Source organism: Parambassis ranga, chromosome 4 (assembly GCF_900634625.1).
Source record: "Parambassis ranga chromosome 4, fParRan2.1, whole genome shotgun sequence".
In the NCBI taxonomy this organism is placed as follows: Eukaryota; Metazoa; Chordata; class Actinopteri; family Ambassidae; genus Parambassis; species Parambassis ranga.
The window spans coordinates 14,554,737-14,581,633 of NC_041025.1; the positions used below are offsets into that span (position 1 = coordinate 14,554,737).

The 26,897-nt window shown below is 39.9% G+C and overlaps 1 protein-coding gene across 1 annotated transcript in view; it reads left to right on the forward strand.

Annotated features, from left to right (window-relative positions):
• LOC114434292 (adhesion G-protein coupled receptor D2) overlaps positions 1-26,897 on the forward strand; it is a 68,512-nt gene that overhangs the window by 30,725 nt on the left and 10,890 nt on the right. The window contains exons 21-23 of the mRNA XM_028403382.1: positions 3,038-3,091; positions 6,040-6,184; positions 21,251-21,333. Coding sequence (XP_028259183.1) covers positions 3,038-3,091; positions 6,040-6,184; positions 21,251-21,333 — 282 coding nt within the window. The remainder of the gene's footprint in view (positions 1-3,037; positions 3,092-6,039; positions 6,185-21,250; positions 21,334-26,897) is intronic.

Here is a 26,897-nt window from a genome sequence, read left to right on the forward strand (position 1 = left end):
TTTAAAATATATGGCAAAAGACTCTTTTAATAATATTCTGAGTGACTGCCCGTATCATGACAGGAAGTCTTTAATTTATTTAGTTTTTTTGTTGTTGTTTAAAGTGCATTTTATTACTAATAAATAAAGTTAACTGTCACCATATATTCGCAGCCTTTCTGATTAGGTGGGTAAATTATAATTAACCAGCTCTTCACTATGATCAGTATACAGGACCCTCCTCTTCCCTCATTATCCTTTCCTTAAGACTCTTTGATTTCATTATTCCATCTGTCCGCCAGAGAGGATATATCTTGTATAATCTTGTCATATTTTTTTTGTATCCCTCTTCTTCTTTCTTTTTCTTATTCATGTCTTTTCCAGCACATGAAGAGCTGTCCCTGAGTCACTGGCACAGACGATGCAGGGCCATAGAAGGCTGACCCCTCCACACTGCATTGTAGCTTATGTGGGTTTTTTAGTGCTTAGGAATTAATTTTCTTACACACGAGTCATCCTTGACCTTCAGGTCATCATAGTTTGTGAGCAGCTCGTGTATATGTTCCAGTTTTAAAAAGGACCACTGTTAGTTGGTAAGATTTTCAAATAAAAAGAACTGTTATCTTGTCATTATTCACATCTACACATTTCTCTTTCTTCTTCTGAACCTTCATCATCTTTCAGAAGGGGCTTCTTTTTGTTATGTCTCACCCTACTCATCTTTTGTACCTTGAAATTGTTCTCTAAAGTGTGCCGCTAAGAACTGCCACCTCCAGGTTTCAACCTCCTCGACACTTAAAAAAAAATAAAATATTTGCTTAATAGAAAAATCTCAGAAAAGCTGAAAAGAAATAATAATAGTTTGTTTTGTCCCTGTAATCAAAGTGGCTGTGGGTGGCTAAGACAGGTACATTTCTGTCATATTTGAATTAATTTGGTCTCAATAGGTGACCTTTCTACTGAGCTTACTCGGACATCTCTGATAAAGAGGCACAGTTAATATGAGCAGAAAGTCTTCACTGGACAGGATAAATTCCACTATGCTGTGACACTGTGTTTTAATGATTTGTGTTGACAAAGTTGTCTATGGTATGTGAAAAAGAATGTGGCTGTCGTAAGAACTTCGGAAAGTTTCTTAGTTGTTAAGCTGGTAGGACAAATGAGTCTTTAGCTATTTTATTGTGAAGAAATTTTACTTTGATATGTTAAAGCAGGCGATGAATTAACTAATGCCTGAAAGTCAGAACGTTCCACCATTCATGTAGCTGGTGTTCCAGGCTAAATAATTACAAATATCGTACATGGAGAAGAGAATGCGTCTTCTGCTATTAGACTCAAAATGCATCGTTTTAATTGCTAATTACCTGACAGTAGCTTTCCATTATTCATTGCAATTAGCTTTTCCTTGGTGGTCACCTTGTAATCCCACGCTTTGATGACCTTTTATTTCCATCAACTCCAAGGATGTCGGCAGGTGTTGTCGGGCGCGCCGCTTTCATATGTTAATTGTTTAGCGCGTATTTACATGGGGAACCATGCTTTGCATCATTTTGAAACCTTGAGTGCGCACAAAACCCCTTAAACACATAATGATCATCTAAAACAATGCCCTTCCCCTCATTGTCAAATGATTAATTAAGTTGTGTCATGTAATTGCCTCAGCTCACAGGCTGCTTTTGATATTAGTGAAATCCCCAAATCTTATTTTCTCTCCATTAAACAATGTGGAGATGTTGTCTTTCCAACATCTGCACTCTGCATTGAAGGCCTTTGCAGGATCTTGTCAGAAATAATCGAATGGTTTCAGTACTCTGATGCTGGCACTGTTGATTCTACCCTGTCACAAGGTGCTTGGGCTCTCTTCATTATGTAGCTCTTCAACAGTGGTATACACATTCTCTGTATACACAGGCTGTCTCTGAGACTGTGTGTGTGTTCAGTGTGGTGTCATAATTTATAACACGCCATGACTTAATGAAGCCATAAGCCATAATGCATATTCACTAACGCTGTGGGCCGGGCTGGGCCGGGCTGTAGTGATGAGTGCCCGGCCGCTACAAATATACAGTAAGTGTAGACAATGTGCAAAAAGATGTGACGTGTCTGTGTGTGTGTTCGTGCACATACACACACACAGACCTCATAAGTACCATATGCTTTTTGTGGGTGGTTTGTGTGAATCTAAACAAATGCACTATGACCACTATGTAACTGTATCACTGCATTTTCCATGTTATATTTTATTTTATTTTGTTTATTTTAGTAAGCATATATACAGCCTGGTCTTGATACAGTAGATAATATAATATATATTTATTATTTAAAAATATTTAATTAAGCTATAATTGATTGATCTGTAATTACATTTACAAAATGTCACCTAATTACACTATAATTCACTTTAAAGTTGGTATTAATAATCAGTTAGGAATGCATTGATAGGTTTTATTACACAAAAGAAGTTGCCAATTAAAAAATAATATTAACCATTCAATTGTTAAGACCTTTTAAAATTAATTCCTGCAAACATTTTAGTTGTCTTATTTATGTAAAAAAGCAGTTATACTTGAGATTTAGTGTGTAGCTTATACATGCTGTATAGCTGTAACACCTCTGACACTCCTGCCTGGTATTGTATGTGTTAAATGAAGGTGTGCACTACACTGTTTCATCTGGAGTGTAAAAATGTAATCTGTTCTGCTAGGGCGGTCCCTTCTTCTCCAATAGCTCCATTTGTTGGTCCCGGTGCTGTATGTTGACAGATGATAGCTTGAAGTCGTCTCCTTAGTTTGCCAGCTCTATGTGTCACTTTCAAGTCCCATTAGCCACTGGGACATACTGGAACACACACTCTCTCACTCACACACATACACTGTCCCAGCCACTGGGAAGTACTCCTTGAAATCAGAATATATTTTCTTTTTTTTTCTTAATTTTCACTATGGAAACTTGCAGGTGTTTGCTTTGATTTTGTTGTAATTAATCGGTAGCATGTTTCATCAAGTGAAATCAAATCATCTTTGTCTCTCCCATTGTATTGTCCTGCTCTTTCTTTCAGGTTCGGAGCACAGTCAATAGAATCAAGGAGAGGAGAAAAGCGCTCAATTTTTCAGTACGTAAATGTCCATTTCCCCGTTTATGCGCATGTATACTTTTGTGTGTGTGTGTTGCTGTAAAACGCTAGTCTGGCCGACTCCTTTCAGCTTTTGCTTCTTGAAAAAAAAAATAAATAAAAAACGCTACTCCAGCAGTGCCAATGAAAACTGGCCACAAAGCAGCACTGTACATCTGCTAGCCTCTTACTTGTCGACAGTCCATGTTAGATGCCCTTATACATCAAACATAGACCCTCCATAATAGCTGCCCCCCACCACCTCTCCTCACTCTCCCCATTGCTGCACCTTCATCCCAGCAATGTCAAGCTCCGTGGTGGGTTACAAGTTTCTAATCCAGGACAAGCCGTCCCCTGACATTAAAGTGTCAAGCTAGTATTTATACCTTATTGGACGCTGCTGTTTGGCTGAAGCTGTGGGATGCTGTGTGTGTGTGTGCACATTTGTGTGTCTAGGAAGCCTACGCAAAGCACTTTAAAAGTAGTTAAAAGTCCACACACAAGTAGACACATATACCACACACACGTACAATTATAAACCTTAACCCACTGTTGTCGTTCCACGTTCTTTTGCTCCAGAGCGCATACACCATCACACGCATGCACACAAAATGTATTGTGTCCCATATGAGCGATCACATTAACTCCACTCCTCATCCCAGGGTGTTGTGTCACGCTTTATGGCCAGCAACATTTTGTCCTGCCCCTCCCTCTGCACCCCTGACCCACACATATGTAACATTTCTAAACAGCCGATGGATTTTAAAAAAATTTAATTGAGCCACCACCACCACCGCAGAGTGGACACTGTAAGGAAGGAATAAAACAAATGGATTAATGGAAAAATAAATGCATGTGCGTCTATATGTTGGAGTGGGTGGGTAGGTGGGGCCACCAGGTGCAATCTGATATATTGGCTGCTCATGTTATCAGTGAGGCCCCACCACCACCATCTGCCGTCATTTTTACTGCTTTCTCTCCCCTCCTTGTGGTGGCAATTTTCCAATCTTGCTGGGTTCCGCTACCAGAATGTGTTTTTTAGCCATCACGCCGCCTGACGGTTTTTAGCTAATGCTGTTTTGTGCCATAAATCCCATTTGACATACTGTATCTACCTGTCCCGTGGCTAGATAGGAGACATTTGGCTCTAGATGACCGCACATGCCCCTATATATCCCCTTGTTGTAAAACATAGAATTGGGTATGGCGCCTTGCCGGGTGAGGGATAAAGAGGCTTTGGCGGCGTTACTGCATATGGGGTCATTTGAAGACAAATGGCACTTGTCGGAGATAGAGGGGTTTATACGTTGTATTATTTGCAGGTGAAGATTTAACCTAGTCGGATAATTCACTGCAACTTCAGTTTAGGGATTGAATTTACAGCTTATTTACAGGAGCATTTTAAAATTTTTGTCACTTTTATTTAAAATTAAAATATCCAACATTTAAGCCATGTTAAGTTTAAAGCATGACAATCCTTTATAATTAGTGGGAATAATTGAACCAGATTTGGCTCTTAGTACAGTGACACAACACAAATAACCTTGACGGCTTATATAAATTCCACCAAAGGTTATCACACTCTTTAATTCCACACTACTGTTGACCTCTTTAGCCCTCTTCCTTTTTGTAGCCCTCTTCATTGGCATGGGTCACACACATGTTTTTTACTCCCATGAGGTTTTATATATATATATATATATATTTATATATAAACACACACATACACATATACACACTCAAATACACACAGCCACTTTGTGCAGTGTTGCCTGCCTGTTTGATACCTCGTACCTCTTGACCCACCCTGACCTCCCTGTTGTACACACACAGCCAGATTGCTTTGTGAAATAAAGCTGTCAGTTGCAGGACCCAAATAAAAAACAACCCCCCTCTCCCTCAATACTCCTGTGCCCCTGACACCCCTGAAATATAGATATAAATTGGAAGTGGATTAGTTTTTTTGATCCTAATTCAAGTTTTGACAAGATATAGACACTTATATGTAGGCTGGAATCACTTTGGAGTGGAATTTGTTTATACAGGTGAACAGGCAAGAGTTAATGTTTCTTTATTGTCTTTGCCTGGAACAAAAGGAGCTATGGAAAAGCTACATGGAGTTATGATTTCTCAATAAAAGGTTTGCCATGTTAAGTTGTCGCTAAATTACACACAGGCTGTGCATGTGTCGTCTCCTGCCACATGTCTGTCAAATGCATTGTAGGAATTATACTACACATAAAGCCAAAATAGCATGTCCTGACTTGTACGAAACATATATGGGGCCCTGAAGCCTGTTCTGCCTGCCCTAAGTGATTGAGATTGTGCAAACAAATAGTTTTTGTGTGATTGTCTGACTGGAAGATGTGTATCAGCTGCTGAGGCCTGACGCTTAAAGTGTAGTGTTACGTTCCCCAGTTAGTCCAGGGGATGAGGTGAAGCAACAATAATGTTACCCAGGCCTGAGGAAGAGACAGCAGTCGGAAACAGTGACTATTAATTAAATTTATTTACTTAAACGAATAACAAAATAGTAAATCAAACACAAAACTAAAAAGATCAGCACTGATTATCATGCTCTAGTCCCTCTGGATGGAGCAAAGACGCATGATGTGTGCGTCCACAAGTTGGCCCAAGTGGACTCAGGTGTGGATCATCCACTTGGTCCACTGGAAGCATTGGGAACCTGCACAGAAAGCAGAGACACAGACATACACACAAGTACTGGCACGTAACAATAGAACAGAAGTACAGCAATCAGCAGTAAGTCATGACACTATTTTTTATTTATTGTACAGTATTTTGAAGTGTACACTAAATAAAAAGTACAGTGTGAGCATTTTTTTTAAATAAAGAAACTATGGCTTACATCTTACATCTGTATCATTAGCGCTAATTAACGCTGTGATACTGTCTTCAGAATCATAGTCTCGTCTCATTTCTTATAGAACTGTGCCAGTTCCAGACCCTCCAGCTCAGTTACCAACTCTCGTCCTGTCAGTTTCCCACTCGGAGCGACTCCAAGCCAGGAGGAGGAGGTTTATGCTTCAAGCAACACAACAGGCCTGGGGATGGAAGAGGAGGGGACCTCAGGTGAGCTGTCAGACATGTAAAATAGGAGGAATAGAACAATACGTTGAATCTTATGTTTAAAAGGAAACAAAAGTTGCTCTTCTCTTTGTATTGCTTAAAATATCCCTCTAGACTACTGCCTTGCCTTTTCAGTTTAGTCAGGATTTTGGCATTTTTTGGGGGTTAACTAATGAGAAAGATTAAGGCATCTATTTAGAATAAGAAACAGAATAAGTGAAATTTATTGTAGTGTGGTGCACCACCTTATATTCTTAGATTACCTTATCTTTTGAACAGGGCAGCACCTGTAGCCTTGCTCATATGTTTTTCAGTTCATCACTTGAAGGTTATGAAGGTATTTTATTTTATTTTTTTTACGAGTGAGTGTGAGTTTAGTACATCAGGTGCAAAACTCATCCAGAAATCTCTTGGTATTATTTGAGGACACAAAAACATAGGCTAGTTTAGCCCCAATATTTCCTTCTCTTTGCACAAGCCTTTTTAATACACTATAAAGATTAAGATTATAGTATATTTTTATATACAGTACTAAATTGTCACAAACATGATTACTAATGAATTTCTCTTCACTTTGAATTACAAATGTGTTTTTTGTAGTGCTAAACTAGAAGAAGAACACCATCTCAGCAGTCATGCTAGTACTGTTGAGAGTGTGTTGTTGCTTCTTGTACAATTAGCAGCATGCTTTCACTTTCATTCTTTAAAATATCAGGTTATTTTGAAGTCAAATATGCATAAATTGAAGCTTCAACATTTTCAACAACAGTGGTCACAGTATGTTGGTCCTTGATTGTAGAATTCCTCACCTCCACCACCACCATGTTCCCCCACTGGTGTATCTGCAAGACATTACTGCAAGGCATTCTGAACCAGAGAGTAGCGGCTGGCCTGTTGAGGGAAATCAGACATCAGAAATCTCCTGTTAAACTTTAACACTATCCAGACACCCTGGTTTCATTTTAGCTGCCTGACCCAGGCTGCACTCAGCAAAGCTGAGACTAATTTTATTGTGGAAAAGATTGGAGATACCAGTTTCAAAGAAAAGGTAAAGAAAAAGGGAGAGGTCAAGCCTGGTCTCATTCTGCCATTTAAAGCTGGTTTTAGTGTCACTTGTATATCTCCAGTTGACACAGCAAAAAAAAGTCTGTAGCCTTTATTTTGTATTTATATGTGAGTACATTCTGTATTTAGAGATGAAGTTACTTTTCTTCTCTCAGTGGACAAAGCTGTATTGATCCACTGGCTGTGAGGTTACTCGTGGACTACCTCATTATGGTTTACACGCAACTGATCCAGCTTCTGCTAAGTGTTTTAGAGTGTCATGCACTGATCCCTTACAGTTTGGCTATGTTTTGATACAGAGGAAGTCCCTCTTCACTTAAAATAGAAATTTGACATGTCCACTTAGTTAATGCCACTATACATAACATGCTAATAATACATACAAGGTAATTTAGATGAGACTTGTAATGACTAAAATCCAGTGTGATGTGAGTGTTTGCCTCAGTAGAAGGGATGTAAAGGAAATCTGACCTTTAGTACAAAAGACGTATCAGAGGCAATGTCACACATTTGCTTCAGTTTTTATAGCATCTTATGATAGGATGAGATATATTCAATAGCAGATGAGGTTTACTAAATACTAACATATAAAATCTGCTCAGGTTTGAGTTGTTTTAGTTATTTTAATGTCTTTTGTTGATGGTAAAAGTTGAAATATCCATACAAATTGAATATCGCATTATACACTAGGTCTTCAACAGTAAACGTAAACTACATGGGTAATGGTTTAAGACTTCTACTGTAATGATATTCACATCTGTGAGCAATACCTGTACTGTATGCTATTGCTCCTTGTTGCTGCTCTCTGCACCTCTCAGCCTGTGATTTACAGCATTTCCTTTGCAGTTGATTTGCATGATCCCTGACATTATTACCGTCACTTTCATTCACTCACTCAGCGCACAGTTATTAAATCAGTCCCTGTGCCACATTTACATGACGGCACCTCTGAAGCAACCAGACAAATCAAACTGAGCAGCCGATATAATGTGTTTGATATAACACAACACGCTGAGATAATTGAATAGTCAGATGATATTATTTAGTCCATTTGCTGCCCTTTCATTTTGCTTATGGCTCACATGCAAACATTAGGCTTTTATTGCTGTGTACTGTACAACATTTTTATTACATGTTATCAGTACGCTGTTAATAATCTTAATGATAAAACCATTTCAACTGAGTTGCATAAGAGGTGATTGAACATCAGACTGGGCTGTTGATGTGAGAAATTGATTCAGATGATCTTTTGCTCTGTGGGGCCAGTGGACTGTTGTGTTTTGTTGGATTAAATTAATTATTTACTTTGTCACACTACAGTTTAAATCAACACTTAAGTAAGCAGAATAGCACAGTGGAAGTTGTTTAAATGTGTTAATGTCTTTAGTTAGTCTATACAATCCATGTACAAACAACCAACAAACTTTTTTACAATAACCATAGCATCTGCTAAGTGGTATCTTGTTTGTACAAGGTCAACTCCCTCTTGGTAGTTGTCTGTGTGTGTGTGTGTGTGTGTGTGTCTGTCTGTGTGTGTGTGTGTATGGCTAGGTGGGTGGAAGGGTTCTGCTTTTGATATCTTGATGCTTTTTCCATCTTTTCTGTTTACACACGTTGGTTGGCCAAATGTCCACAGCAGACAGTGGGTTATGTTCCCGGTATGTGGTGAGAAATCTGAACAAAGTAAAGCACTTATTTGCTGTGAGCACAGGAGAAGGACAAGTGCATAATGAAGGAATAAAAAAAAGGAACGGGGGGGGGGGGGGGGGGGGTGAAGTGATGGGGGGGGGATTTGAATTGAAAGGGTTGTGTGGGTGTTTGTGTATGTGTTTGAGTGTTGCATTGCCGATGAGAAGGGCCCCACACAATGGTTGAGTTGAAGGTTGCAAGCCCTTTTAAACAGTAATAATATGCTAGGTCACCAGTGTTACCTCACGTCATTTTCTTGCTTTGTTAAAGCCTCTTACTCTGAAAGCAAAGACAGCCAGGCGGTTATCTTTCTTTTATGGTTCATGTTTTGAATCCCAAAGGTCACTGAGTTTTCCTTTCGGGTTATTTTTCCTTTCCTTTTTTTAAGAACACTATTGTAGTGTATTGAATGTAGTGTCCTTATTAGGAAAACTTGGAATCTTGTTTCATGCGCCCTTTGTATGGTAATTATCTATTCCGAATGCACTTGTCACTACTACTTTATAAATTGTATCAAGGTTTTCTGTAGTTGTTTTTATTCCGCAACTTCTTTATATGACTTGTTTATAAGGTAATGAAGGGAAGACCTAATGCTGTGTCATGCAGCTCATCATAGAAAGCTATGATTTCTGGTGCCATTTCCAGTTTAGGTAACTCATCTTGTAGGAACCATATGCCTGACATCTGACACCGTTCCCCTTCCTCTCTTCCTAACATGTGTTCCTCAGCATCCCTGCAATTAGGGGCCTTGTAGATAGAAAGTGGTGCGGCGGTCTATTGCATGCATCTTCTGCAGATTACACACAGATCCTCGCTGACACCACCATAGGGTTGACTCCCTCTTATTCCCCCCTCCACCCACACACACTATTGCTTGTCATGCATGTTTAGCCCTCTTCATTGACATGCAGCAGGATCCCCCAGCTCCAAAAATACAAAAAGAAATATTCCCTCATGGAATGACAGCATGTTTGTAGTAATTTCATCTGGGTGTTTGCAGTTGGATAAACTTCATTTTGCAGGCTAAAGAGCTTTACCATATTGAGTCAAATTAAAAAAAAAAGTTTCCTCAGTAGGCTGTTACTGTATTTAAAGACTAAAGGCATAAATATTCTGCCTCCCTCACATTTGTTGACCACCTTTAGTGCTGAAAAATTGAGCCAGAACCTGTAGTTCTGCAGTCCAATCTTAACAAGATTTGACCTCACCAGCAAAATATCGTATGTGAAGACTTAAAATGTTAAAGAGTCGTTTACAAAAAAGAAAATCAGATTTCTTTTTTTTTCTTTTTTTTCAGACTTTCAATATTACATCAAGCAGTTGAGATGAATGCTACTTGAACTTTTTATTTCTGAGTCTTAAAAGTGAATGTGTAAATCTCTGAGATTGTGACATGCCATTATAACGTTCTATATATCCTTGATAGTAAGTGGAGTGTATAAAGTGCATGACTGTGTGATTAAAATGGCCTTCCCAGAGTGTTAAGTGATGATATCCTTTTACTGTCTGCACATTTAATCACACTTTGATGTCCTGATAAGGTCTGTTTTGAACATTGTACAAGCAGTTGTTTAAAAAAAAAATTGTTTCTTATTAGTTGGAACTTTTTTAACAGGCCACAGGTATTTGGAAACACATAAAATCCTTTCGGAAGACGAAGGGGAAAAACTTGTTCCTTTGAGAAACTGACATCACACTGATAATTACCACAGAATACCATAGACAGTGGAGGTGAGGTGTGCATGTGTGTGACAGAGAGGTATTTGGCCTCTGTACGGCAGCTTGTGTTCAATGTCTCACTGATGCAAAGTGATGTGTACTAATTCTACATCTGCTCTAACCAAACAGGGCTTAAAAGTTCAGCCAAGTCCAAAAAACAAAACAAAAAAAATCACTTCCTCACATCTTATCTCCCCCTGCACTCTTTTTTTCTACATGAATTAAACTGTATTTTCTCTGCATCCTTTTTGCATTTTGAAGTGATGGACAAATAATGGATATGGCTTTGGGGTTTTGTGTGTGTGTGTTTTTAGTAAGATTTGGTTTGTTGGCTGGGCTGTTTAGAGGATGTGTGGCCCTGAAATAGGCTCTTGCCATGTGGGCTCAAGCTTTAAAGACCTGATTGTAGTCTTGCACTGTAAATACCCAAACAAACAGGCAGCAATTGAAATGTGCTATCGGTTTGCCATGTATTTACATTCCTCTTTCTCTTTCCAGTTGGGTTCCTCTCAAATGTTGCATTTGATTTGTTAATTTATATTTATTCTTTCATTCTTTTGCCCCCTTCCCTCCTTGTGTCACTTTCCATTCTCTCTTTTTTCTTACAGTCCAGAAATAATATTTGTAATATTTTTGCTTCCAGGGCTTAAACACAAATAGGACCCTGTGACAGGAACAAACACTTAAATTCTCAGTTAAATGGCTTGCTTACTGTGACGCTGTTCACTGTGAGAAATCTTGCAAACGTTCTCAGATCATTTGAAACAACTGCACTTCCCAAACTTATATTACCTTCTGGCATTTTATATTCATCACACCCAATGAAACAAATCCAAAGATGAAATATTGAACCCATTTGTTTGTTCTTAAGTGGCTTTAAGCGCAACTGTTTATGCATATTCACCCAACCGCTACAAAGCGTACCAGGCTTTACGAATTTGTTTTCCACAGCTGCTCTGCATAACAGCGGCACGCTATCACACACAGGCAAAAGTCTGGTGAAGGGAATCTATTCATAATTCAAAGGAACAACAAGGCACGAGCTGTGGCGTTGTCAGATATAACAAATTGAGGTAGAAAAGAGTTGAATTTGTATCTGCTTACGGAGGTTGACTACATTATACATACTGCAGGAGCCGCTGAGTGTGGGGTAATAGGATATATGATGGATGGCCAAGCCACATGGGCTCCCATTCCTCTGGGTTATTCATCTATTTATCTACTTATTTATTTATTCCTTCACCCAGAGAGACCCTCACAAACTCAAGATTTGCCTAAAGTGTGCCATACTGCCTAAAGCTGAGCATTAGGCAGTATGGAAATGGGGAGTACTCTTGAGGTCTGGAAGTCCTTTTTGAGCATGTGTCTGGTGCACTCTTGTCTGCACTGATGTTCATTGGTAGTGTTGGTGGTTCAACAGGGCCTGCAGTTTGTTCAGTGTTGATAGTTCCTCTTTCAGCTAAACTAGCGAACAAAGCAAAGAGACATTTTCTCCTTCAGAAGTTTTTTTTTTTTTTTTACAATAACCACAAATGAAAATCATAACACACTGAAATATATATTGGAACATGCATGCAAACTTGTCTAGCCACATTTTATGCCCCCATATTGAGCCACATATGCTGTTACTGGTGTGCAACATGTGAAATTAAACACAGCATAGTTGTAAAATTTAAAGTTCAGATTTATTAACAACAGTGGCGCAGGGTTGTCTAGTAACCGGAAGGTTGGTGGTTCAATCCCAACTCCTCCCTAGTCACTGTTGTGTGTTCTTGGGCAAGACAGTTCACCCTAGCCTGTGGTGCGCCTTGCTAGTCATTGTATGACACTGCTTGGCAGCAGCCGTAAAGAATTTCCCTCTGGGATTAATACAGTATCTAAAAAAAAAAAACAAAAAAAATATTAAACATTAATACAATCCAAAAGCAGTCAGCCATCCAACATAAAACCAAACCTACAGAGATTCCTTTGACATAGAGTTAGCAGCCAGCTAACTGCCTTTTATGTTTAACCCTGTCACTGCTCCGTTATCAGCAGTGTCATTGAAGGACCTGCATGTGCCCTGCAGTAGGTCACCTCTCCTGGGACAGGCTGTCTCACAGTATACCCCCCCCATCCTATGTCATCACCCCCATTTACAGCAAAGATGGGACTCTGTGGTTCTCTTACAAAATACTAATATTCATAAAGCTGCGCGATACATGTTTTTTTATAACTTCATTAGGACTTAAGTTGTTTCCTTCTTGTTTTTGTCTAGCAAGAATTTGTTACACTTGTGCAAGTGCATCTGTATACACAACACACACAATATACACACACACACACCAATTTTTCTGCAAGTGTCTTAACATAGTACTAAAACATTCACCACTGCTTCCAACATGCAGCTGCCAACAGCACTCTAAACCAATATCAGCACCTCTACCCCCCCCTCCACTAGAACATTTTTCCATCATCCTCATCTCAACAGCCCATGGCAACGACATAGCCGCCAGCTTACGACAAAGCAAAGTGGGGAAAAAGGGAGAGAGGAAGGCGGTATGGTGGGAGTGTGAGGGGGGGTTAGGCCGTAGATCAGGGCAGGGAGGATGGCGGCGCGACCAGGAGGTGACAGGGGAATAACATCCCTTTCTCCTCAATCGACAGGGACCATAACTCCTGCCTCTCCAGGGACAGATTGAGAAAGGCAATAGCCCTAGGGGCTGTGAAGCACGGATGCTTAGGAGAATTGAAAGTTAAAAGAAAAACGCAGCTTGCCGAGCCACTGCCACTGATTGCGCCAACAGCACCACCCTTAGCAACTAGAATTTTTCTCATTTCTTGTCATTTTTAGGACAGCAGTAGGAAGGCCCTAGTGGCATGCTGTCCATATTGATTATCAAACAGTAAATCGCTAGGAGTTTGGTGTTGATTATTTTGTTGTTTGTGGTGCGTTTACTGCACTTACTTAAGTTGAGTCAGCCTTCAGTGTGGTTTTTGTTAGACGTTGAAGAAATTATTATCACTTCTGTGGGTCTCTTCTTTAACTACATTACCTCTAGTTTTACAGTAGGTTGATGCTCTTGGCCTTTAAGAACATGGCATTTTGTCAGTGTCTGTATATGGTATTGATGGTGGTGGGGTGTGAATATTCCACTGACAGTGTTCATATTTTATTGATTCAGTCAACATGGAAACACACCCATCTTGGGATCTTGGCACCCAGCTCCCAGCTAATTCAAAAACAGGCAATTGGCAGGCAGTTTGGACAATTTAATGTCGGAGGGCTTTCTGAGCCAGCCATTTGAAGTACCTAGCTATGTGAGAAACTTCCTGGCACTTTCATGTTGGTTTCAGTTTTCACCCCTGGAGGTGATTTGTGCATACCAATAGTTTTTGCTGGTACACGGTCAACCCATCCCACTCATTATTACTCTCCTGTATTTAATGTTAGAAACATAAATGCCAGTCAATTATTTAAAGAGAGATTTAAAATACACAGTGCGTACTTCTTCACCTTAAAAATCTGTAGAAATTTTGGTCAGCACTAGAGAAAAGTTGGCATAAGATGCTACTGGATGTGCGCTAATTTCTGATGTAGTGCCACCAGTGCTGTGAAAGCTGTAAGAGCATAACTGGTTCTAAAGTGTAGGCAAAAGAACGGTATGACTCTCACAAAGCTCACAATATATAAGTGTTTTTCTACTTCATATCTGTAGTGTTATACAGTTTGAAAAACTGATTGGTTTAACTAACCAGAGGTGTTTGGGGTTGTATTGTGTGATTATATTGTGTGTGGGATATCAGCAAAGATCAGTTTTTATGTTATGTAGTTCAAACTTTCTTTTCTCCTCCCTGTGATTCTTTTTTTTTTTATCACTTCTTTTTCTCCTTCCTTGCCGTCACAGTCATAATCCTATGTATGGAGTGGGTGTGTGGGTGGCCGGGGAGCCAGGGAGAGCAGGAGCGTGGCGGCTTTTATAGCCTGATCAATTTTACAGTGGCTTATTGAATAGCTTTTAATGTCCTTCTTTATTTTCAGTTGTAACCCGCAGAGTGTCTGGCGCTCCAGGGCTGATGTGATGGCTCACCAGTGAGAGAGAGGGGGAGAAAGAGACAATAAATTTTAATACATTGTCTCTGGAAAATTACACATGTTTAATCATTGATTTTTATTGGCTCATCATGATAACATTATCCCAGTGGGTGAGGGTGGGCTCATAAAAGAAAAGAGGTTGAATTAGTAATGACATTTTAAAGACTGAACTTGACAAAATGAAATGTTGGCATAACCAACTTTCCTTTGTCTAATATACAGTTTATTGATTGGCACTATAACTGTTATACCCATGGACAATTTGATGCAGTAACCATTTAAACCCTGTACTGTTATATAGAGGAACACTCACCAGCTTCTTTTCTCTTGTCAGTGGAGACAAGATAAAACGTCAGCTAAAGCTATGTGTGTTTTTCAGTGGCCAAGAGGGAACATATTTAAAGGAAAGGCCATGTGAAGCCAGACATTTTTTTTTCTCCAGTAGCACTAATATCTTTGAGTAAAAATAGATTTTTTTAAGTTAGTTAGTGTAACAAGCCTGCTTTTCTCCTTTTCTCATCTCCTGTTTGGAGGTTTGTCAAACTAAATTTTCTATATCTCTAATTAAAAAACTATGCTTAATTTGATTTTAAAAACATATATAGTATATATAGTGTGTATCATGTACCTAATAAAATCTTTATTTTAGTCTACTTTATTCTCGGTCACATTCACTGTGACTTCACCTCAGCAACTAGAGTGCAAGAAAGGTGAAATTTAAATGTGTGTGCACCAAGATTTATTGACTGCATATAAAAAAAATATCAGGATCATTAAGTCCAACTCTGCTGCCATCAAGCTGATGAAAGCTGGCAAACACACAGACTTCATAATGCCTGGTGTGTGTATGCGTCTGTGTGTGGGTATATAAGAGATGTGATAAGGTAGATTGACTTCTAATATAAACAGTGGAGGTGTCTATTGACATCCATAGAGCAGTGCCCTTTGTGTCCCTGTCTGACAAACTTATACTGTGTGTGTGAGATAAAAAGGTAAGAGTTTTGTGTGTGTGTGTATATACACAACCATAAAAGCTTTGTGTGTTTTTACTAATTATGTGTTGTCTTGGATTTTTCAAGCATTGTGTAAATAGAGCTTGTAAATGTGCATGTTTGTGAATGTTGGAGTCCATGAGTCACTGATTTTGGGTTACTGAGGAAGCAAGTGAGTGGACCAGCTTACATACATACATTGCTTACATCACACACACACACAAACGCACGCTGTGGCAGGTTAGCCCTCCTCTACACCAGCACCTGCTCCGCTGAAGGTGAAAGAAGTGCTCACTTGAGCTCATTGAAAAGTAGATGTGACAGTAAATTTTTCAGGCCCTTGTGAGATGGGAGATCTTGTTATAGCAGTCAGGATGGGGGTCAGGGCAGTGGCTGCTTGATGATTGAGGAAAAGAGAAGTAAATTCATTCTGCTTCGGGCACTTTGTCAAGTGCCAGTAGCTTACCGTTGAGAGCCACTCACCCATCACCGTGTTACGGCCCCAGAGGTCACATCCACCACCATAAATCTGCCTCGCCTCCTCGCCTGCTAAACCTATTGCCTTACCCCGACTAAGCACAAGCAGAGAGAGAGAGAGAGAGAGAGAGAGAGAGAGAGAGGCTGCAGCTGCTGCTGCTCATAGTCACTCGAATGAAAAAAAAAAAAAGAAAGGTAGAGGGGAGCGTAGATTCTCTTTTTTGATGCAGCTGATGGTGTAAGAGCAGGACACTGGACATACTGTTACACAGGGGAGATCTGTAGATTTGGATGAATGACTGTGTTGTGTGTACGAGGTTGGATGAAAATATATTTAAAGGGATGGATATGTTTGTGCATGTTAAAATAGGCTCATATATGTGTATCTATTCACATATCTGTTCAGCTTAGGGGTCACAGTGTGTTTATGCAGTTTTGTTATCTTTTTAATTTTTAATGGCAGTGGGTGTATATATATATATATATATATATATTTCCCTTGGACATATTCTGAACCTTAATGTTTAATAAGGTCTCAACATAACGGATACTAACATAAACAAAACCATAGGGAATTCTGTTCTCTGCTTCTAAATTGATACATTATGATGAAATTATTGCTTTTTGCCATATGCTAACATTTTTCTAGGATGGTGGTAGAAGAGAAAAATCAGAGGAAGGAAAAGGGATCTGGGTCTGGTCTGGGTGCTTGTGTGCGTCGGTTTTTGTGCACATGCTTGTCCATATGGATACAGAATGTGAGTGATCGGTTCTGTCTGAAGTTTGTCATCGCACATCGTAATTACACCTGCCCCTTGCTATATGCATTTATGTGCATTCAGCTGAGTGTGTAGCGTTAGTGTGTATGTGGGTGCCCATGCCTTTCAAGCTTGTAGTGTATGACCGCCAGCCTGCTTTCAATATAGCCTCCTATTAGGTGGTGATTATGTTGCCTGTGTCTGGCTTTTTTCAGCGACTGACTGGAGAGGCCAGGGGCACACTGGGAAGATAGGAGTGAAAACTTCCTGAACCCAGCTTTTAACCCCACCCCACCACCTCTCATCTACAACAGATCCCCAGAGCCAAGACACTTTATATCAGTTTTTTTTTATCAATCAAATGCTTGCAACCTTTTTACTGGGCTTGTGCAGGTAGTGGCCAAAAATGGTTGCATGCAAGGATAGAGGTCACCAATGCACTGAACTTGATTACCGTAAAACTTCAACTAATAGCCGAGTCCCGAACTGATGCCGGTCCCGTTTACAGGCCCGGTCAGATTATGGATTTGGACATATAAAGGCTTGCCTCAATTATAAGCCGGGTTTGATTTTTTCTCATAAGGTAAGGAGCAAATATATAACTATAAATATAACATAAAAAACAACAACAATTTAGAAGTTTTACGGTAAATACATTATGTGTCTGACCTGTGGTCCATACTTCTAAAGCTCAAAACTTCCCAACAATCTTGTGGGTTTCCCCCCCATTCTTTTAATAGTCTTGCAATTGCTGAACATAATGTTGACTGAAGAATTCAGTAAACTCTCAACAATGTTAATCACATTTACTTACTTAAATTTAAACACAGTAACAAATGTAGTTTAATATTCACTCCCTGAAGGCTGTTCCATACTCCGTGAGACAAAGAGCGGAGAACGCACTCCACGGGTGGTAAGAGATACAAAAAAAGGTCTTTTCCGCACTGAGGTACCATACTCCGTGAGACGTGTGTGTGCAGAACTCCTCATACGGCCCGCCCACTAAACTATAAGGAAAGACTTTACTGAGTTTTTTAACACACCACAAGGACGTGTGCCATGGCAAGAGGGCATTATACAGAGAGGGTGCCTGCAACAGCGTGAGATGTCCAGCGATGAGTTGTGAAAATGCGACATTAAAAGTAACAATAGCAAAGATTCAGTGTTTGTGCCTTTATGACCACATTTGCACATCTACTGTGTTCCAATGTGCCTGCGATACTTCAAACTGTCCAGTGATGAGCTGTGAAGATGCGACATTAAAAGTAACAATAGCAAAGATATACAGACATTATTAACGAGCCTGTTATGCCCGGGTATGTAGGAGTATATAGAATGGTAATAACAGTCACCATCTGGTATGTGTGAATGGCTGTCTGGAGTTATTGGTGACAAATCACCCTGACTTGCCTTTCTTTCTTTCTTTTATTGCTCATCATGCAAAACCAGTATGGTCTTATCTAAATCTGTTGAATCAGTGCTGTTTATACACCTACCTATATACCTGGAGAGGCTCTTGCGCTTCTCCACTTTCATCACGCCCACAATAAATTCCGACCAATCACAGCATGGTTGCCGCACAGCCTTGAAAGACAAAGTTCGGCCCGGACCCTGTGCACAGGAGTGCGGATCAGCGGGCGGTCAGAGACAAAAAATGACATCATTTTGTGGGCGTAACGTCTGCAGGGGGGAAAAATGTCTTTGTCTCGCGGAGTATGGATCCAGCTTGAGTGTTCCAGGGTGATCTCTCTCCATCTGTAGTCGGGTTTCTGGAGAGTCACGTTGTCATACAGCAGGTACATGTTTGGCAGCAGATTTCAGCCAAACTGTGCTGACATGTCACTGTTGCTTCTTTTAGTCGTGGCAGGATTTGTTGCTGTTGTACCACAGAACAAAAATTTAAAATTACCTACACCTACTCCTACTCATGTAGTTTTGTTGCCGAAACCTAAACCTAGTGTTATATTAAAGTGATAAAAGATTGCATAAGAAAACACCGTTGCTCCAAGTTTGACTTTATAAAGGGTAGCAACAGTGTTATTTGTGTTGACTCTGAGTTTAATTTTTCATACCAGCCTACACCTTTCAACCAATACACACAATCTTTTGTTCTGTTCCTGAAAAATACATATCTAATACCTGAACATGCAGCTCGCTGCACTGTGTTCTATAAAGAACTTATATGAAACAAAAAAATGACACAAAAGAGAAGAAATAGATAGTACACACTGTGGCAGGATCTCAAGGGCCTGGCTTGGACCTTTGTAAGAGCCCATACATCAGCTGTCACCCAGTGGGCTTCCAAAGAGCCTTAACAGAGAAACACAATAGACTGGACAGATGGTCCCAAACAAACTGCAGTGGGTTTGATGCTATTAAAAGCTGTTTACCTCATGCCAGACACCACCAAGTGTAGTAGATTCATTGTCTGATCATTCCTGAATGTTACACACTTATGTGTGTTTGACTACTAGCTTCTGGTGTTTCAATAAAGCCTCTGGTGTGTTTTTAGCCACCAAATGACCATTCGTCGCTTGAGCAAGTGTGTAAGAGGTTTTCTTATAATTAGGATAAAATCAAAGACCGTGCATGATTATGAAACACAAACAGTAGGATGACTGATTTACATTGAGTGTATGCCAGCCAACTCTGTAGGCCATGACAAACCTTTGGCTGATAACCAATACAAACATAAAACAGATCCCCCCCTCTCCCTCACCCTTTTTCTCTGTCTGCTCTCCTCCCTCTTCTCCCCTTCATCTGCACCTCTGACACCTCAGAATGATGAACTCCTTCAGTGCACTGACCTTTCTAGTTCGGACCAGTCACCCAGCCTCCTGCCCTCTTCCATGTAGATGAGACAGAGACAGATGAAGATATTTTGTAATGTGTGTGCATGTGTGGTTGTTAGTGGGGATGGTGGGCGGGAGTGTCATGGACTGACACAGTGAAATTAGTTTTGCTGTTGGTGGATGGTGGCCGTCCCACCTTCAGATCAGCAGTCAACCAAGGAGATTAATCCAGACACAGGAGGCCCGTTGGAGATCGGTCATGACAGTTTCTGAGCGAGAGGAGAGAGACAGGCAGGCAGGTAGACAGACAGATGGGGCGATTGGGTTCATGACAATGATAAACCTACTAAGATTCTCTCCATATATTTATGTGTGTAACTTTTCACATTTAACATACAGATTGTCGGCGGTGAACATAAATAATGTGAAGTTTTTCCACTGTCGCATGTGCAAAAGCTGTTCGTTTGTATGAGGTTCCAGGTTGGAAAGTGAACCCAGTCAAGAGGACTACAAATGGAACTTGTCCCACACTTTTCCATATAGTTAGACTTCATGTAGCTAAAATTAGTTTGTTTTTGTTGCTTCTTGTCCATCCAATACCAGATAGCAGCAGTTATATCAAATTATTACCTAAATCTAGTTTGCAAATAATACATTATTTATTAGGCTAGACAATCAGGAAAGCTTAGAAGGACTCTTTCAGCTTTCAGTAGTACCTCTGTGCAGAATTTGTACACTAATTAATTGACAAAATATATAAATATAAAGAGGTAAACGTTGCTGCCATATTATAATGTTCAGTGACACACATATATTAAAGTTTTCCCTACATATAGGCGATGAGACTGGACAGATATGTATGTATTCTGGAACTTGACTGTGGTAATTGTAGTTTTTTTTAAATTTTTTTTAATTAAATCCATTATAGTGGGATTTTCATCAGACATTTTGTCCCATCAAACAGTAACGCTAGAGCCTGTATGGCCTTTTGAAGTGTCCTTGAACGACACTGACCGCACCTTCTCATCACACTTATCTTAACGCCACCTAAATGAGATCATTGGCTAAGTGGATGAAATGTAAACCGAATGTCAGAAGTTGATGAATATGGTATCATTAGCCACGCTTCTCTTGTTTTTTTTAGTTTTCTGCTCTAATTGGCTCCAATTTATAATCCCTCCATCTTTAGGCCATCCTTTGTGATTCTGTCTTGTTTCCCTCTATAATTGGTTCAAAAGATCAATGCATCTTACAGGTCACATGGAGGAAGTAGTCTTTGTTTATTGTGTTTTTTCTGGGTTCCAGTTTGTTTTTACATGTTTTTGTGTAACCAATGCAATACATGCATAGAGTTTGCTGTAAAAACTTTTTTTTCTTTTTAAACTTTGCTTTTGATTCTTTCCTAACTGGTTATTTAGCACAACACAAAGTAAATTAATTACATTTGAATGAATCTGCGATGTGCTAACTCTTTATCTGCATCTGAATGTGTCTGTCTTTAGGCCAGCTGTCCATCCCTTGTGTTCCAGAGAAACTAGAAATCCCCCTGAGCCAAACCTCTAAAGCTACTCATCTGGACAGAGAGGTAACTGACTTGCTATGCACACACACACTCATACACACATACATACATACAGTAACACACAACAAGGTACATTAGTCACTCTGGAACTTTGAGGTTTGGGTAACCAGGAAGTTAAGCAGGTCAACGCCAGAATTTGATCTTTGACCCTAAGACAAAAAACAGACATCAGGGGTGGAACAATTATTATACTGTGTGAACATATTTAAAGACGTCTCCAGTATTGTCACTAAATTCAAATTGATTTCCGTCAGAGCCAGAAAGAGGACATGCAGCACCCAAAGAACACACATGGTAGCTGGGTGCCCAGTACACCCTTGTAACTGTTGAGCAGTGTGTGCTGAATGGCATAAATGCCACACATAACATTGAGCCACTCAATAAGTAATAAGTATTTTTTTTCTAATAATGTGCTGGTTTAACTGAATCCTCATGATCTGGACTTCCACAACATTTGAAAAGTTTTATTGAAAAAACTGATGTAAATGATCATAAATCTCTTAATGTGCAGTAAAGTAAAATCTACTATAAACACATTCAAATAGTACAATTTTCAAAATTTTATATAATTATTTATCTTTTTAATGATTAGATTCATAAATTTCATAAGTTTGATTATTAAAATATAATTAGGTTTGCACTTAACCACGTCCTTGTGGTGTGTTAAAATATTAGGAAACAATTGTTTTTTCAACATCATAATTAATTTTTAATTTTCACAACATAATAATTTAATAATTTAGAATGTCCTTACAAGACTTTTGTAAGACTTTTCTGTTCTCTCACACTCACACACCCTCATACATACCCACCAGTGCTTTACTAAAAGCAATAAATCCAAGCCTCCAACTTCCATATAAGACCCTTTGCATATTCCCGTCCCCCTGGTGGCCAACACTAGAACCACATCACATATCACTATATTACACATATAAAATGCTTTGTGTTTTAAATTATTGTTATCTTCACTTTTCCAATTTACATAGTCTCAACAATTAAAAAAAAGAAATAATAAATGATATAATAAAGTCATCACATTATATTCTACCTCTTAAAGTGATTCTATTAATAAATTATTTGGAAATGGAGGGTTTTTACTGTGGAAAAAACTTTTAACAATTGCAATATATTGTTTGGTAATTTAAGTTATGTTTTTTATTTTTAAGTATAATATTCTGAGCTTTGTATTATAATTAAATACCACTCCCAACAAAAAAAACACCTCTGCTCATCCCTAACCTTTAATAAGATAAATAAGCACACAACTGGAACAGTTATGAAGATAAAATAAGATAATCCCGGGGTAAAGAAAGGACTTAAAAGGATCCTCTATATACACAAAATGTCAGATTTAATATCTTCTGGTTAAATACTCAAACGCACTCCATTGTATTTCTTCAGCACTCTCTTTTTCCTCTCCCTCTTTCATCCTTGGCGAACTGCTACTGCACAACAACTTTGAACCGTCGTTCTTCCAAACTGATCGAAGCTGACTTCACTCTCCACCCATCTTTGTTTTTCTTCACAGCTGTTGGGTGGTCCATGCCTCTCTCTCTCTCTCTCACTCTCAGTTTCACTCTGTCACTCTCTCGCTCATTGTCAAGTTCTCAGCGTCTGTTTCTCTTTGAGCGCTATGGGACCCAGGCACGGTCCGAAACTCAATACCTGAGTATACACAATTAGGTTCACACCAGAGGTTATTGGGTGGAGGTGTGGTCTCATTTCACAAACTGTGCAGTTCTGGACAGGAGGGTGTGAATTGTTTATGTGTGGCTGGTTCGTTGGTCAAGGTTAACTAAATGAGGGTTAGTGATCTGCTCTCAGCATAAGAGAAAGAGAGGCTGTGTACTGGTTGCTGTTCACAGATTGTGCTTTAGAGTGCAAGTAAAGATAAGGTTATTAAGTTATTAAGTATTGCAGTTATATAAGCTGTGTTTGACTAGTGGTGATATCATTTTGTTGTCAGTCCGATTATGCTTTAAACAAAGTAAATGTATTTCCACTGTGTTATTTCAATTAATAGACTACATCATCAACTTCAACAGCAAAACATAATCAACTTTATAGAATAAACATGATTAAAGAAAAAGAAACATATTTATGAAAAATTCAGGCTTTGTAGTTTCCTGTGATCTGAACAGAAAAAAACTGTATTGCTGGTTTTGCCTGCCCAGCTGAGCTCACCCCAGCTGACCTTTTCAGCCTGTTGAGTGTTTCAGTGTTGGGCTCGTTAGCCACAGCTCCCTCTGAGTACCATTCACACGCAATTGGGAGTCCCATGACAGGCCAGCTGGAAGCTCCAGTCCAACACACACACACACACACACACATACATGGAGCCACTACTGGCCAATCAACATGTCAGTCATTTGTTGGGAGGATTTTGAACATGTGTGTGTGTGTGTGTGTGTGTGTAGAGGCTTCCTGTTTTGGCCTGGGTTTTAGTCCTTCCTGGCTTGGGGACTGCTAGTGTCATATCTGTGTCAGCTTTAGATCAAGTCAGACACATAAAATGCTCACCAGGGTTAGCTGATGTGTACCCTACACACAAGTATACTCTTCATTAGTGGTGGGTATGCCGTGAGGCGGGGGCACCAGTCATGTTCCATTAATCCTGAGCAACCTGCAGTGATTGATCAATTAGCCCTGCTTAAATCAGGGGCTCAGGCTGATCAATAGCACTGATCACCAGCCAAAGCTTTTTCATTAAGACCTGCTGCTCTGCATGAGTAGACTCCATTAGCATAGACCAAATGGACTGTAAGGAAAACCCCAGAGATAAAACAATAACACACACACGGGCGACACAGTTTTGCCCCCTATTCACTTCCTCAGTGTAGACAACGACAGGGAATTAATATATAATTTTTAAAAGACTAACTCACAGTTGTAAAATATTTATCACAGTGTTCTACTTATCATGTTTAATAATCATTTTGATGGCGACTATATAACTCAACTGTGGCCCTGTTGTCTTTGGGACAATTGTATCTTCTCTTTTTATTGCTCATTGTAGGATGTCCTGGAAAAAGTTTGCCTAAAAATAATGTCCCAAAATATAAACATATATGACTCACATTGCTTTTATATTGTCTTTATGATTCCATAGTGAGCATGTCTGGTTGTATTTCCTTTTTCAGGGCAGTCGCAGTCAATCTATTTGTTAGTTACCTGAAAAACAGCGGATGCCTCTGTGCCACAGCGATATGTCTGATCCACGACCCCGCTGAACCCACGGGATCATCCGTAGCCTAAAACACAAAAAGCACCAGTCAGCCACTGACGAACTCACCTTTCTCACCCTCTCCTAAACCTCAGTGGGGCCAAGAGCCATTGTTTCACTTAAACAATCCTCATTGAATTAAAAACTGGCTGTATGCTTTGTTCTGTAAGGCCGATGTGTACTGCTGTCATGGGTCCTATCGTTAATGTGCCATCACTGTACCACACATCCTCACAGGCAGACACAGGCTGCACTGAGCTTATTTCCTCCATCTGTAGGTGAATGTGTGTGCACATGTCCCTTTTTGGGTGTGTGCAAGTGAGTAATATTGTGTAAATGCGTTGGTAGATGGTGAATGAGTAAGAGAAGAGGTTGGTGGGTGGGTCATTGTCCGCTTGTGTATGTAGGATTCTTCCCATTAAATCACTCAACAGAGCAGATAAGCACTGAGACATGTGGTACTTTGGTCACTCCTGGAAACACCACAAAGAAACAGGGACAAGCACACAACACCCACACAATGTTCTCACCGGTATACCATATAGACAACCGGATGTATGTAGAATTACATGTGGAAATAAGTGCGTGTGTCCACATATAATAGGAAAAACCACCAAGTTGTAGTTTCTGTAACTTGTCAAGTACAACTACATCTAGTTGGCCTAAAGGTTTGAGAGAGTGCTCTCAATATAAGGTCATAGGATGTGATCCTCTCACCACCAAGACTTAATGGCTAGATAATGCATTCTTGACTTAGACGCCATAGATCCTACCTGATCACTTTTTGTAAGGATCTGTATGTTAAAGTCAGGTCTTGCTGTGTCCAGCAACTTATGAAGTTATAGTTACAGTCAAGAATGACAGAAGACATCTAAAGTTTATGGTGTTGCAATTACCCTTTTGTTAAATTTCAAAGCTCTTCTAAACTATGCTTATAACCAAGGTAAAAGTTGTGAGTGCTTGCATGTGTGCTGTGCTTGTATCTCTGTGTGTTGTTAGCGGGAAGGAAGGGAGTTGGACATAGAGATACTGGGGTAGGCAGGAAGAGATCATCCTGGTGTTACCATGACTGGGGTTAAGCCCTCTGGCTCCCCAGTCCCATACGTAATACACACGCAGGGGACTGCTCAAATGCTCATGCAGACGCCAGTGCATACAAATGAATGTCTTCTTCCTCATGGTCTCTCACCTCTGATCCTTTATCGTCTCCGCAGTAACGGCTACACGCCCATTTAGCGATTATTTGCATTAATGTCCAAGAGTTTTGCAATTTTTTTTGGCATGGATGGCATGGCAGCGTGAGGACATTTCCGTGGGCCGTGGGTGGGCGGGGGTGGGTGGGATGGATGGACGGATGACACCGCATCCACCCCCACTGGGGAGAGGAAGTCGCTATCAGAACACAACAGGAAAGAGACAGCGCAAAAACAAGTGCATGTCTTTTTGGACATTAAATCACTTCCTGTAGGGCTTTGGTTGGTCTGCCTCCCCCGCCATCTTCTACCTTTCAGCACAGTTTAGCCACTCTTTTGGCAGACAGAGAGATTGATCAAGTCTTGTTATCTGTGTGCGGAAAAGTCCCTAAGGTATTGCAGTGATGAATGAAATAATTCATTTCTAATTAAGCTTCAGACACCATCTAGAACAACTGTATTTTATCTTTTAAAAACACATTTGCTTCTGAACTCTAAATGTTGCTGCTTTATATCCAGAGCATATATGTATTTGTGTACAGCCTACAAATCTGATTTATCGCTGTGACTTGCAGATGTGATGAGTATCGTAGAACGCAAGTGCCATATAAATCCCTGTGCCCTGACACATCACAAGCCCCAAGTCTGGACCTGGTGCCTTGATCTTCATCCAAGAACACAAACAAAGAGACAAAGGTTTATCTGTGGCAAGTGTAGGAAAAGGTACTTTTCATGGTGACAGGAAAACACAATGACCACAGTTCTCATTCAAAACAGAAACACCAGCGTCACACTATATGGCCTTTATTTTTTTCAGTATTTGTATGATACGCAACCATTTGATGCAGACATGAGATACGTAGAATAAATCTGTGTATATTGGAAATGTGTCTCTCACACACTGCTGCCCTCATCACAGGGCACAGCTGTAAGAAATATGACTTCCTTCCTGAGGGCAATTTCCTGTTTATGTCTGAATGCAGGTCAGGAGAGGAGTGTAGTGGTCCCTACCTCATCCACTGTCATCATTCCCCCCACAGTCCTGATGATGCAGGATGTTATGGAGCCCAGTGTCAATAAGTTGAACAAAATAACCATGTTAGTATGGAACTCCAAGTAGTACATGATTGACTTGCAGCTTGTATTGTCAC